The sequence below is a fragment of the Euprymna scolopes genome, chromosome 10 (assembly GCF_053919585.1).
Source record: "Euprymna scolopes isolate OS-2025 chromosome 10, ASM5391958v1, whole genome shotgun sequence".
Classification (NCBI taxonomy): domain Eukaryota; kingdom Metazoa; phylum Mollusca; class Cephalopoda; order Sepiida; family Sepiolidae; genus Euprymna; species Euprymna scolopes.
In genome coordinates this window covers 63,048,040-63,063,853 of record NC_136491.1, presented here as the reverse complement: position 1 = coordinate 63,063,853, position 15,814 = coordinate 63,048,040, and the positions used below count along the sequence as shown (strand labels likewise).

The 15,814-nt window shown below is 37.3% G+C and overlaps 1 protein-coding gene and 1 pseudogene across 3 annotated transcripts in view; both read left to right on the top strand.

Moving 5' to 3' along the window:
* The window catches only part of LOC145286016 (dolichol phosphate-mannose biosynthesis regulatory protein-like), a 44,488-nt gene that overhangs the window by 22,475 nt on the left and 6,199 nt on the right, over window positions 1-15,814 (top strand). For all 3 annotated transcript variants that reach the window (XM_080134630.1, XM_080134631.1, XM_080134632.1), the window contains exons 2-3: window positions 966-996; window positions 5,356-5,445. In XM_080134630.1, coding sequence (XP_079990756.1) covers window positions 994-996; window positions 5,356-5,445 — 93 coding nt within the window. In that variant the 5' untranslated portion in view covers window positions 966-993. The remainder of the gene's footprint in view (window positions 1-965; window positions 997-5,355; window positions 5,446-15,814) is intronic.
* On the top strand, window positions 13,675-13,812 carry LOC145286695 (U2 spliceosomal RNA; annotated as a pseudogene).

Genomic DNA, 15,814 nt, shown 5'->3' with positions numbered 1-15,814 from the left:
GGGCAAAAATCAGCTTGGGTCTCTGGGAGAACTGTTTCAGTAAGTAGAGATAGGCCGCTGTTCAGCACACAAGGACTTTTCCAGCCAAAAGAGAAATGCCCTCTAGTTTCCATATTCTGACCAGACACCCTTCCTCTTATAGAGCTTGACAATGGCAGCATCTCTGAAGTTTATTAGAACTCTTTTGTGTTCCCAGATTTTTATGATGAGTTGATGCAGTTGGGTCAGCACCAGTCTTTTAGACTTCAGCTGAGATACAATCAAGTCCAGGGGCCCTGTTATTCTTCAAAGATTTGACTGCGTCCTTGACTTCCTGAAGGCTCAGGATTCTGCCAAGAGATTTGTGAACAGGTGCTTTAGGAATGACATTCAAGGCATTGTTGTATGGATTGCCTTGGTTCAGTAACCCTTCAACGTGTTCTTTCCATCTGGAGTAGATAGTGGAGGCACTCGTGAGCAGTAGTGATCCATCCTTGCTTTTGAGGGAAGCTTCATCCTGCATTAAAGATGCATCGATGGCATTTGTGGCATTGAAGGAATTGCGAACGTCATGTTGGCCTGCAAATTGTTGGATTGCCCTTTCACCCAGCAATTGTTCTTAAGTGTGGGTGTGGCTTCTTGGATAGTGGCTTTGCATTCTCAGTGCTGTTGTTTCTTTGCAATTGATTACAGGTTGTTCAGATCACAAAAACAATTTTAATAACATCTTAAATGTCTATATTTTTATGCATATATAATATTGCTTAAAAAAACAAAAAGGTCCTCACCCACCTGAATAATCTTTAAAAACATTTCAGTTTTTTAAAAGATCAAAGCTATTTTGCATTAAGAATCCATAAAAGAGAAATATTGGATCTTAAATTAATCCAATAATTCTGACTTTTCTAAATAAGTGAATTTTCTAAATGACTTTAAATGTGTTTTTGATTAACATTTTTATATATCTACATTTATATTTTTTTCAGACCAAGATAAAATCAAGTACTGAAAAGCATGGTAAAACAAATATTTTCTTTGTTTTTGAACTTCTTGTATATTGCTATTTTCGAAATGATTTGCTTTTTATTATTAATAGCTATTACTTTTGTTGCGGACTGGCTGTGATGTGTCACACAAGATAAAAGAATTCTCCAGATTAAAATGAAAATGTTAAAAAATGGGTGAGCTCCATTTTAAGTTCCAGAGATCCCAATAAACACAACATGCTGAAGAAGCAAGAACGGCACATGATATATAATTTATTAATTGGAATATTAGTAAAACAGACACAGCAAGAACAGGTTAAATTATGATAAAAAAAGGAATAGTATTCTGGATTGGAGTGAATAAGGTTTTAGGAAATAAATTCAAAATGTTAGCAAATAAAATTGAATGAAAAACAATCAAAAAGGTACATGTATATAATGTGCATCGTAAATAGGAAATTAATATTTCTTCAAACAGAGAGAAAATGAAATGTTACATTATTTGATTTTGATGATCACTGACAGTTTGAAGTTTAAAGAACAATATTTTTGTTTTTATATATATATATATATATATAGTAATTTATAAAATATATATGGCGATTAAGCTACACTGAATATTCTGCGTTTCATCCAACTATAGGATTCGTCAGGCTTATGCGCGAATTCTGTGGTTGCTTCTTGTTTTTATATATGTTGAGGATTTCTAGTTGGCCAATCAGCTTTCTAGTATCCACTTCCTATCAGCCAATGGGCATGCATTTTATCAAACAAAGGATCTGTTTTAGAACTAGGTTAGTGGCTTTAGGTAGACGTTCTCCTTTTTTTTTTTTTTTTTTATACATATAAATATACCTATGTGTACACACATACATGCACATATATATACACACACGCACACACTCACACACTAGCAGGCCACCCTGTATTGCCCAGTCATACACTTAAATATGATATTGCAATTTATGCAGATTTCGTATTGATTATGACAGTTAATTCTCTATTAATAATTGGAGCCAATATATCGTAGTGATTATAAAAAAAAAAACTGAAAAAATCAAAATATGACTTGTCAATTGAAACCAAAACATATAGTGATTCAGCCATCATTGTTACTATTTGAGCTATTATTAGATGGAAATAAATAATTAAAATAACCAACTTTACTGCATATATATTTGTACATGCATACAAGAGCACTTAGAACTTGGCAAGTTGACTTACACTTGCCAAATTCCAATTTTTTTAAATTTTCACCACCTAACAGCTATTTTTACCGGCTTAAAACCAAACTGAATTTGTTCCACAGGTCTAAATCCCCTATTATACGTCAGTTTAGAAGTCTGTAGACCAAACATTGACAGAGGAGTTTGATAGAGACCATTCCTTAAACAGACAATGTCACTTTATATATATATATATATATATATATATATATATATATATAAAAATGTGTGCTAGATGGAATTTTCTAAACGAAATAGGTTCCAGAGTGTGAGATCCAATGTTTTATCTGATTTGTCTTACAAAATCCGAAATGCAATCTCTGACATCTTTTTCAAAGTCTGAAACTAACTCTCGATTAAGATGACATTTAGCACATCTGGGTTGATGACTGGAGTGGATATGTGAAAGATTATGTTTCAAAACATCACTGGCAGCAGGATGAAAACTGAAAAACATTTTGGTAAAAATTTGGATAGATGAAAAAGTGGCAGTGTTTTTCTGAAAGGTGGCTGATGTTGATAGTGGATGGCATCAATTCCTCATTTGGATTCTCTGATAAGAATCTGATTCCAATAAATGAATTATGAAGGGCAATACTTTGGAAGTGATTCTGAATCAAATGGAACTGCACTTTCCTTTAAATCTCAGATATCATGGCACCACATTAAAACATTCTTGTCTTGGTTGTAATCCTTACACATTCTTCTTTCCAGTCATGACAGTAACCTTTGCTTTGCCAAATTCAGGAAGATTGTGGGGGGAAGTATTTTTTTTTTATAATAAGGAAAGATTCAATAAAATAAAAAAATAAAAACATTGAGGAAGCTTTTATTAGCTTCCCAAGAAGCTAATAAAAATATTTATAAAATCTGACGAATGTGATACCTACACTCTAAAAATGAAAATTGCTAGGGAAGCAATTTTCATAGAGCAAACAGATAAAGCTTGAGAAGTGATGTCAGTTTTCAACTATGTCATTTTCGTCTATAAGGAAAATCTTTGACAGGTATAGATGCAATTTCTCTGCTCCTCAAGTGATAACTGGTTTGTCTATTCTATTTTATGGAAGAAGGGTTTTAATTGTTTTGACAAGTGAAATCATTCAATAACACCTTCATTGTAAGTTTCAAGCCAGAAGAGCTAGCAATACCTGAAAGAGGGCAATCTCTGAAACTAAGTTTAGCTATTATCAAAGAATTTGTGAGAACCTCATCTCAAAAGGTTGGCTCTCATGATTTTTTGAGAATCTACAATAATGTTAATAGTGGCACATCTGCTATTTCTTGTGATATTAAAGTTATTTAATTTTTTAAGGATAATGCTGGTCTTTGCTTATTTTTTTTTTGCTGACAATTCTTCTCTGGTGCTATTCTTTCTGATTTTCCTTTGAAAACTGATCAATATCTTAACATTATCACTCCAAAGTTAATTACTAGGGTCTTTTCTGATCTTGATCAGTCTAAGGTTTCCAGTCCTTATTCAATTTCTGTTGCCATTCTCAAACATTGTGTTCCTGAACTTTCTTCTATCCTCTTGAAATTATTCAATCACTTTATCACAGCCCTGTTTCTTTTTTTGTTTGAAAAAGTCCTGTTAAAGCATCTTTAAAAATGCTGGTGATCGGTCTGACCCAACTAAGTATTTTCCTGTTAGCCTCCTATTATTAGCAAAGTTTTGAAAGGTTGTTCCTTTTCTACAATGTCTGGCATTACATTACATGGTTTGTATTCAACTACTGATCTCTTAAATATTTTAACTTGGAAAATCTGTCAGTTTATCGATAATTTGGAAAAAATATTGGGCCATTTTGAAGGCAACAGAGTATCTTCTACATAAACTTCAGAGTTATGAAAGGAGTGGTAAGCTTCCTGACATTCAGTCTTTTCTTTCTAATTGAAGCTTGTAACTCTGGATGGTGTCATTTCATTCTCTTTTCCTTTCAATGCTGGTGTTCCTCAGAGCTCTATTCTAAACCCAACTTCTTTATATAAATGATCTTCCCAGAGAATATTATTTAGAAGATTAGCATCTATGCTGATGATACCACTATTCAGATGTTGCTCCTTGTTCATCTGTTGGATCAGTTGAAATATGCAGCTGATCCAGAAGTTGACCTGGGCTTGGTTGTAGATTGAAGTAAGTTAAGACTTATGTCTTAATCATAGGCATCTATTCTTCCTGAGATTCTTGTGTATAGCTCGTCCCTTAAGAAATTACTCTGAAACTTCTTGTTTTTTCTTTAAAGTCTTTCTTTGATATTTTAGATAATTGCTCTGTTTCTTGTAAAGTCAATTCTCTCTATCGCTCCAGAGACTTTTTCACACCCAAAGCTATTCTCTGTCTCTACTATCAGACTATGTATGGAGTTCTATTGTCATATTTAGGCTGGTGAATCTATTCTTGAGGGTTACTGATAAGATGCAGAGACATTTGTAATTAGATTGAACCCATGCTTTCTTCTATACAACCTTCTCGTAACATGTCTTAGCCTATAAATACTATTATGGTACATGTTCTTCGAATTGTCTGATCTATTCTGTGCTTCCTTTGTTTCAGCTCGTTTTACTTGATCTATTGTGGAGAAGCTTTTTTTAGCTTCCCAAGAAATCTTATATTTATAAAATCAATTTTCCATCAATTCACTGTCCTAATAACTTCCTATTCCAGTAGCTTCTTTCAAGAACTGCAGGCTTGTGGAACCATCTTGCAGCTGACAATTTTCCTCCTATCTATAGCTTTGGTATTTTCAATACTAAGAGACATCTCCTGTTTTTGTGATATCACCTTTCATTCTTGCTAGCCCCTTAGATCATAGCTTCATGCTTTGTCTGGAGTTATTTCCATAATAGAAAAATTTGTGCAAGGTTTCCTTCAAAATTCTAATTTTGTTCATGGCAAGTTTTATGAATGATCCTACCATAGTGACTAAATTACTCGGATTTCTTTGTTACAGATTTAGACAGATTATCAAGCAATACAATTTTCAGCCTACATTTTATGAAATTTAATGGTGATATTCATATAAATATGTTATAGTAACTAATTGCAAGTGAGAAGGTTAACCTTAAAAAAAGTCATTTTTATGAATTCAATAAATAAAGCCATGCATATTACTGAAAAATTAAAATTATAATAGATAACTAAAATCCTTTTTTCTTTGCAGGCCACTAATTTTGACAAAGTGATTGGATGGAGCATGGTATCATTAGCAGTCACTATTTTTGCTTATTACACTCTCTGGGTGATCGTTTTAGTAAGTAGTTTTCATGAAATTAAATTGAGCATTTGAAGATGCAATTCACGCTTTAAATTTTTAATCTATTCATAGTTTCAAAAAGGTGAGAAATGCATACATTTTTTTAAGGTGGGTTGGTGGGTATAAATATGTATCCATCTAATATAATTGAAGATTTGGAGAAATCAGATGAATTATATGATCTTTTAGGTTGTCTTACATGAGTAAACGATTGTATGAAGAACCAGATATATATTTCTCACTTTCATTGTGTCAAATGAACAAGTTTTTACCCAGACAACTGGATGTCTGAAGTAAGAACACTTGATTTGCCATGGAAAAATTTATATATAAAGCCATCGTTATGCTACATATTCCACCTTAATAATAATAATAATCCCAGGATTAACTAATGATAAATAGAATATTATTCTAAGAGTGGGTAATCTTATTCTAGAGGTTGTGATCTAGCTGAGGATCAATTAATGGATACCATTTATATTGCTAGACAGTTACTTTAAAGTGGAAAAGCATACAAATATGAGGAAAATTGTCAAGTATAATTGAAATCAAAATAAGAGAAAGTTTTTACTTCAAATGAAGCAATTTCTCTCATATGGAATCAACTTATATTCTGGGTGGCATTTTGTTGCTCTATAAAACCTGTTCTCACCCACAAGATTCTTGTATATAATGAAGTTAGGTACGTGTAAGATGAATGATTGATCCCTAAAATACATAGGACATTCTGATTCTTTCATTTAAAAATTCAGGGAATCAACCAATTTTTATGAAATTTTCAGTATTTATTAACAATCACAGAACATAATGAACTCATAATTTTTTTTTTAATTTTAGTGGAAAAATATTTTGTTTACAAAGAAACACCTTTGTTAAAGTTAAAACTTTAAATAATATAAAAGAAAAGATGCATGAATTTTTGTTTGCTTTGTTTTTAAAAAGTAAGCATTGTAGATGTTAATTTAAAAAAAACAAAAAATTCAGGAATATTAAAAAGTCCTTGTTAATAAAATCAATATAACCTAAAAACATTAATTTCTCAAATTATCAATATTATCATCGAATTAATCAGTGTTTAATCAATATTTTCACCAAAAAATATTGAAAAGTATTTCAATTTATAATAATTCTTAAAATTTGAAATGTAATATTTTTCTTCTCCCATCAGCATAAAAATTTTTTTTTTGATAATCCTGAAAATAAAATTAAAAACATTTTTTTAATTGAGATCCAGGATCACCAAGAAAATAAAATTTAAAAAGTGGTATTATTAACGATCAATTTAGATATGATGGACAAAATTGTAAAAAACTAAACAAAGAGGAAACAGACCGAATTTGCATCCCATCCACCGTTTTCTTTAATCTCCTATATAATATTTTGACTACAGAAATTCCCCTCTGGTCCAAAGTATCATAGGTTTGCGATAACAGATGCCACATACTAATTCATTACATCTAGGCTATTAGCCATTATCTTATGTAATTTTCGAACACAGTTTTAGACATATTAAGTCGTTATAAAATGTTACATTGCATCCTAGGAGCAACACCATCACAACCGCAACATCTATAGAGTCCCTATTTTTATCTCTTTTTTTTTTTTTTTTTTTTTTTTACAAGGTAGTGACCACTTATCAAGGCCTGGAAGCCACTTGGGGATAAGGGTTACTGTGTGTACAGTACATTAGTATTGGAGATTTGATAAAGTGTCTTACTTAAGGAGATGGTTCATGAGGAATTTGTTTACATTGGACTTGAAGACATCCAGGTTGTAGTCAGGTGGGAAACAGGCAACCGGAACAGAGTTCCACAGGCATGCACTTCTAAGAAAGAGCTTTGTTCATGGAATCTACGTTTTGATTTTGGCACAGATAAGGAGTGGGGAAAATTTTTGACAGTGGTTTCAGCTATCGTGAAAGATTGGTGAGGGGGGACCAAAGATTGGAGTTCAGACGATCACCTGCCATGGTAAAACAAAGCATAATAAACATAACATAATAAACATAAACATAAAACATAATAAAACAAAGACAGGCTCGCAACGTCTCTCCTGTGGGAGAGAGGTTGCAAGGAAGAGAAAAGGGCATCCCCCACTAAACCACGAAATCCATTTTGTACTCTGTCAAGGCAGGATAGGCTGTTTTTAGCAGCTCCTGCCCAGATGTGGCAGCAGTACTCCATCCTTGGATGTACTTGGTTTTTATACAGATAGAGAATTGCATCAGGGGTGAGATATCTTCTGGAGCGGTAGAAGGATCCTACCATTTTTCCAGCGACCTTGGCAACTGACTTGATGTACGTATTCCATTTCAGGTCAGGAGTAAAGGTCAAGCCCAGAAGTTTATCAAAACATGGAGCTTCCCCTAGACGAGAGCCACCCATTTCAATTGATGCCAGATGGGGATCAGAGCGTTGATGATGTAAAGATAGGAGCTTGATTTTAGATGCATTGAAAGTAACCAGCCACCTCCTCCCCCACTGTACCACGCGCTCAAGATCAGAGGAGAGAGAATCTGAGAGAACTTTGTAATTTTCAGTCTTTGATGTGTTGCCATAGATGGTTGTGTCATCAGCATAGATGTTGACGAATAATTTAAGTATGTGTTTTGGGAGATCATTGATGTAGATCAGGAAGAGAGTAGTTGGGCCTAGGATGGACCCCTGAGGGACTCCAGCATTAATATTCAGGGACTCTGATTTCTGCCAATCAACCACTACTCTTATGAGCCTATCGGAGAGAAATGATTTAATGATTGAGAAAACATTTCCAGTAATACCGTAGCTGGAAATCTTGTGAAGTAGGCCTTTATGCCATACCTTATCAAAGGCCTTTGATATATCAAGAGCAATTGCCCTAGAAAGGAAGCCTTTGTCAAGAAATTCACTAATCCTATAAGATATAACAGTTAGCACATATGCTGTAGATCTGGCAGAACGGAAGCCATATTGCGTGTCGCTAAGAAGGTTATTTCTGCTGAGGTGGCTGACTACTTCTCTATTTATTGTGGATTCCAGCAGCTTACTCATGACACACAGGAGATTTATTGGTCTGTACTGAGAGGGAGATAACTTATCACCATAATTCTTAAATACAGGGCATACTGATGAGGTTTTCTAGGGTGTTGGGAAGCAATTCTCGTTAAGGCAATGCTTAAATAGTTTTGTAAGTATGGGGGCAAGTTCTAGTTGAAGCTTTTTCAGCACAATGATTGGAATGCTGTCAGGGCCGATTGCTTTACATGGAATCAAGGTTCTTGATTAGCTTGGCGACATCATGCACAGATATTTGTATGTTGCATAGTGTGTTGTCCGTTATAGGAGGAAATATGGGGAGTTGATGGCCTTCATTGCATAGGATAGAATTAGCTGCAAAGTTCTTGGCAAATAGTTTGGCCTTATATGATGCTGACGAGATGATCTCAGGTCCATTGATGATGGTTGGGATAGAACACACGCTTCTGTTCAGAATCCTGTTTGCTATTTGCCAAAACTGGTGGGAACCAAGCCGCTGCTCTGCTACTTTGGATTTAACGGACTGAGCATATAGTTCTCTTGCATTTTTTATTACTCTTTTACAGTGGTTGCTGGCAGTCTTGAAGGCAGCTTTAGTCTCAGTGCATCTATTATGTTGGTAGCTATGGAAAAAGTGATTTCTGTGCGCGATGGCAGCAGCACATTCTGGGGAGAACCATGGCTGGCTGTTAGGTTTTTGTTGGAAGTTTTTGAATGGTATGAATCAGTCTGTGCCTACAATTAACCATTCGGTCAGGTCTGATACTATGGAGGACACATCCTTTTTAAACCTGGAATGCAGTGGTAGATTGGCTATAAGTGTACGGAAGCTATCCCTGTCAGCGGTAGAGTATCGATATACAGTACGGTGGAGAGCTACATCTCCAGACTTATTGCAAGTCGTTTTTAACTGATACAACCGCGTGGTCGGAAAATCCCAGAGGAGACAGAATGGAACTTGAACATAGCTCAGGGGAAGTTGTAGGAGAAAAGGTCTAGAAGGCTAGCATACTGACCGGAAGTATCAGGCACTCGGGTGGGTTCGTGGGCAATCTGGGTGAGGTCATAGGCAATGGCAAAATCATGACAGAACATCCCCTCTTGTCTTGTTAGAGTGGGTCAGCCATTCCGCATTGTGGACGTTGAAGTCACCACAAATGTGGATGTTAACTGAAGGGTGAGCAGACAGGATGTGGTCAATTTTTTCAGATATGCTCTTAAGGATAGTAACTCCACTAGTGTGGAGGCGATAGAGAGCAAATATAAACGCAGTGGTGTAAGCAAGTGCAACCCGGAAGCACATATAAGGTAAATTAGGGTCTTCTCTGGAGATATCCCTACCACATGGAAAGCCATCTTTAATGTGGGCACATATTCCATGTCCATGGCGATCTTGGGGGTTAGATTTAGATGTTAGAGTATCCTTTAATTATGAATTCGTCAAGGGAAGTGGTCAGCCTAATGCCAGTTTCGCTTAGGAAGAATATGTCTGGTTTCGTCTCCTGTAATTGGGTTTCAATCTCTGGAAGGTTGGAATGGAGACCCTTGATGTTGGAGAAGGAGACATGGTAGTAGGGGTCTACATTGGAGGATGGGGTTCTAGGTTTACACGTGTTATTTTTCTGGAGGTATTTCATGTTGAGGATTGGGATTTGTGGAACAGGTCAACAGACTTGGTTAGAGCAAGAAAGAGAGGGAAGGTACCACTAGTATGGCATCGAGGGGCCCCACTCGAAACTACTGCATGGTCCAGAGTCCATTCATCAAATGACAATACAGCAGCCCCAGTATTTTGCACCTGCTGATAGGACGGCCTCTTTAGTGGTTAATCTAAGGTTCGGGTCCCTGACTATCAGGCGGATAACGTCAGCCCAGATGAAACGTTTACCTCTAGCACCCTTACTAGTGACATGGCCACAAGGATAGACATAGGAACAGAAAATTTCCTACATCTCAAGCTACTGTTCACAAAGTACTGCCGTTCTGGAGAGCAGCTTTTTCTTCACCCTTTGTCAGAAACATCACTCATTGGAAATGAGGATTGAGAGACAAATAAGAGGAAGCGAGAGTAATGAGAACTGCCGATAACGCATCCATAATGCGTTGTATACTCTCCATTTAAAAAAAATAAAAATAAATTTAAAAAAAGGGGGGGGTGTAAGGATAATTAATATTTACTTAGTATAAGTCCGTCGCTCTAATTCGAAATTTAAGATATTTGAAGATGAATTTCCCTCCCATAATTACGAATGAAATGAAAATGGAATATATAAAGGTTACTGTAATTTCCATTTAAGAGTGTTCAGTTTTTCTTGTCTAAAAAAAACACGACTGCTCACTGGTAATCTTACACTTATCTATGCACAAAGTGCCTTCCCCCACCCACAAAGCCCTTATTTGTTATATATTTGTTTTCTTACCAGATATACTTTCTGTGGAGGATTTTATTTAATTCTCTTTTCCGCACTCATTATCAACATTGCACAAACTGTTTTTGTTTGAGATAAATTGTTACTTTAGCTTCATCTTCACAATTTTCTTTAAAATGACAACTTTTACAGGTTTTCAACTATGCTGCATTTAAATTTGGCAGAGACAAGTAGTTTTCAAGTATTATTACACTGTAATTCAGTGTCCACCAGATTTGTATGCACACACGGTAAACAAATCTACTTCGCTCCGCCCCCCCCCATTTGTGTGCGATTTGCTGACAACGAATATCAAGGTTAAATTTGAGACAAATATTTTGCCCCCCCCTCATAAAATGGGGTGTTGATTCCGAAAGCCATTCTTAACATGGGAAAGTTGGGGGTGTCTATTCCGACAGCATTTCATAACATGAGGTTGGGGGGTTGACCTGCAGCAACTTTAATTTTTTATGAGGGAGGGGGGAGGGGCATGCTTCCACTGGGCAACACCAGTTAACGGGTCCTGCTAAATTGTTTTACCTGTGCTAAATTGTTTATCGTGTGTGCATACAAATCTGGCAGTCACTGAATTACAGTGTATAGATATTTATATCTTGAAAACTACTCGTCTCTGCCAAATTTTAAAATTGTTTGTCAGCGTAATCAGTTTATTTTAAATTAAAAGTGCATTTTAAGTGTGAAAAAAGTCAAAAAGGATTAATTTATCATTACATGTTTGAAAATAAATCAAATCATGTAAAAAAGTAAATATTCTCATTAGGTAAGCACTTCCTTTTTATCACAATGAAATAAAACTAAATTAATGAACATCTGCAAAAATTTAATTCTTCTATAAATTTTATAAAATCGATTTTCTGACAATTTGGCTTTCTGTGACACTTTGTTTTGGTTGTGTGAATCTGGATCTATTACTAAACTCTCGCTTTTGGGAGGTAATTAAGCTATATTTTTTTTTTGCTTTGTTGTTTTCCTGTTGCTTTTCCAGGCTTATATATATATATATATATATATATATATTTAGTCATGTGCAAGCGACTCTATAAGTCACTCTGTCGGTCCGTCCGTCGGTCTGTCGGTCGATACAAGATGACCAACCGTGGCACCCCATGGTTACTGCCGCCTTCCCCAACCTTGTTCTTGACCCTTTTATCGAGAGCTGTTGCAGGCCGCAGGGAGAATCTGCCTACATGAAAGAGTGCCGAGCCATGCTAAAATGACTACCAAGGTCCAGCGACTTAGTGACTGCTACTCGTAGGGAACTCCACAGGGATCTAGTGAAGGGGGCCGCTGACGACCCGCTGTGCGCGCGTTTGGGTTGGCAGCAGAGTGAGATCCACTCCGCGTGGAGCTGGGCGCCAGGTTCGAGTCATCTGAACAATTCAGAGTTCTCTCTGACCTGGCGATTGGCCCGAAATGCACTTCCACTCAACAACATACAATGCAGTTCCGGGTTTTTGGAGTTGCCTGATTGTCCCTGTTGTGGGACAACGGCCATAGAAACGACTGATTACGCTTTCTTTGATTGCCGCGAACTCCGCTGGTTCTGGTCGTATGTCAGCGAAGTGACGGCTCGCATCGATCCTGAGCATCCTTGCCCAATTACCGTATCCAATGTTGTGGACAGCGTGAGGCCGCCGTGTGACTGGGAAAGACAAATGGTCTACGTTACGATCCTGGCCTTGGCGAGAATGGTGATTTGGACATCACGTCTGCAAGGTTGCCAGGGGGAGGGTTGTCTTTTTCTGATCAGGATCTGATCGCGTTCTTTAAACACCAACTATGGGTGAAGATCAGATGTGATGGAAGATGGCTGCATCGCACGGCATTTGACAGAAGATGGATGCATGTAGCAAGTCTGTGTGTACAAAAAGGAGCCAAATTTGAATACGTGTTCCCCGCCTAGGTGTGGAACGCGCAGTTCTGTAAAGTAAAATTAAACAAGTAGCCTCTCAGCTAGCTGAATGTATGTTCCATCCCTCCCCGATTAGGAAGCCTCCAAGATACCCACCCCCTCCTACTTGCGATTTTTGTTTTCATCCCTTCCTCTAAATTTCACCCATCTTGGAGAGAAAGAAATACAAACTAACCCCCATCCCTTACCCACAAAATGTTCTTTTCTCCATTCACCCACATTTAGAGGGTATCTCCACTTAGAGACTGACTTGCAGAAGCGAGGTTCCTTTTATAAACCTAGTGGAACGGGCAGTCTATCAACTAGACGGGGTTGGGAGGGTCCTACTAATCACCCCCTTTTTTTTCCCCTGCCCTCGACACAAATGAATTATTGTACCATTTTTATTGTTATCTTTTTTTGTTTTTACATGTCAATAAAAAATGTTTTAAAAATTGGGAGTTAAGTAGGACGTCCCCCAGTATGAAAGGGTCAATGCGGTATTATGGTGAAAGATACTAGCTGGGAGGAACTTTTGATTTTGTTTAGTTCTGGAGTGACAAGGATGACAAACGATCCCCACAATCCCCCCTTTTGAGTTGGCCATGTGCCTAAGTTTTTTGTTCATTGTTGATTTTCAATGTATTTTTAACATGAATAAAGGATTTAATATCTCAAAGTGTAGTATCTGTTCCGGCAGATACTGCAAGCAAAGACCATATATGGGGGCAGCCCCACATATATGACCTTGGTCAACGTAGGGGCAACCCTTCATACCAATTGTCACTATCCAGCTCCCGTACTCCCCGGAGAGTTGGTCCCCATTTCCCTTCACTCCTCACATTAAAAATCGGCCTTGTGCCTAATTAGCTCGGTGGGGAAGCAAATAAATACCCTTTTCTTGGCCTTTTGGCCAAGATCAAAGTGTAGTATATGTTCTTACTACATGCTGTACTTATGTTTGTAACTTTGTGATATAGAGTGTGGGATCACTTTTCTGTATTAATTTAATGTAAAATGATCACCCACTTTACAACCAGTCAGTCTCAAAGATATTCAAGTCATTCTCCAGATCATTCAAGTTGTTTTTGAAGGATTCCAGTTATTTTTTAAGCATTCAAGTCATTCTTAAGGTCATTCAATTCATCCTTAAGTTCATTAAAGTCATTCTAAGTCATTTACTTTTTATTTATTTAAGTCATTTCAGCCCATTTTTCGGTCATTTTAGTTTATCTTTAAGAATTTCATGTCAATCCTATATTCACGCATACATTCATTACACGAGAGCACCTGACTAATGGCTATCGGCCTTGTTTTATATGGTGGTCACCACTTATCAAGGCCCGGAAGCCACTCGGGGATAAGGGTTATTGCATGTACAGTAATCAATGGTATAGTATCGTAGTAATCGTTGGTATTGGAGATTTGATAAAGTGTCTTACTTAAGGGGGTGGTTCATCAGGAATTTGTTTATGTTGGACTTGAAGATATCCAAGTTGTAGTAAGGTGGGAAGCAGGCAAATGGAAGAGAGTTCCACAAGCATGCACTTCTTTGTTCATGGAATTTACATTTTGATTTTGGCACAGATAAAGAGTGGGAAAAATTATTGACAGTGGTTCCAGCTAGACGGGTGTTTATTGTGAAAGATTGGTGAATGGGGGCGAGAGATTGGAGCTCAGATGAGCACTTGCCATGGAAATAACGATAAAACAAAGACAGGCACGCAACGTCTCTTCTGTGGAAGAGAGATTGCAGGAAAGAAAAAAGGACAACTAAGCCACAAAGTCTGTCAAGTCAGGATAGGCTGTTTTTAGTAGCTTCTGTCCAGATGTGGCAGCAGTACTCCATCCTTGGACGTACTTGGCTTTTATATAGATAGAGAATTGCATCAGTAGTGAGATATCTTCTGGAGTGGTAGAAGGATCCCACCATTTTCCCAGCGTCCTTGGCAACAGACTTGATGTACGTGTTCCATTTCAGGTCAAACCCAGAAGCTTGTCAAAACATGGAGCCTCCTCAAGATGAGAGCCATCCATTTCAATTGATGCCAGATGGGGATCAGAGCGTTGATGTGAAGATAGGAGCTTGGTTTTAGATGCATTAAAGGTCACCAGCCACCTCTTCCCCCACTGTACCACGTGCTCAAGATCAAAGGAGAGAGAATCAGAGAGAACTTTGTCATTTGCGGCCTTTGATGTGTTGCCGTAGATGTCAACAAATGATTTAAGTATGTGTTTTGGGAGATCATTTATGTAGATCAGGGAGAGAGTTGGGCCCAGGATGGACCCCTGGGGGACTCCAGCATTAATACTAACGGCCTCTGATTTCTGCCCATCAATGACTACCCTTATGAGCCTATCAGATAGAAATGATTTAATAACTGAGAAAACATTTCTAGTTATACTGTAGCTGGAAATCTTGTGAAGTGGGCCTTTATGCGATACCTTATCGAAGGCCTTTGCTATGTCCAGAGCAATTGCCCTAGAAAGGAAGCCTTTGTCAAGAGATTCACTAATCCTATGAGATATAACCGTTAGAATATCTGCTGTAGATCTAGCAGAACAGAAACCATATTGCATGTCACTAAGAAGGTTATTTCTGCTGAGGTGGTTGACTATATTTAATATGGATTCCAGCAGCTTACTTAGGAGACTTATTGGTCTGTACTGAGAGGGAGATAACTTATCACCATAATTCTTAAATACAGGGTATATTGATGGGTGTTGGGAAGCACTACTTAAGGCAACACTTAAAGAGTTTTGTAAGTATGGGGGCAAGTTCTGGTTGAAGCTTTTTCAACACTAATTGGAATGCCGTCAGGGCCAGTTGCTTTACTGGAATCGAGGTTCTTGATTAGCTTGGTGACCTCATGCACAGATATTTGTATGTTGCATAGCATGTTGTCTGTTATAGGAGGAAATACAGGGAGTTGATGACCTTCGTCGCATAGGGTAGAATTAGTTGCAAAGTTCTTGGCAAATAGTTTGGCCTTGTCTGATGCTGACAAGATGACCACAGGTCCATTGATGAT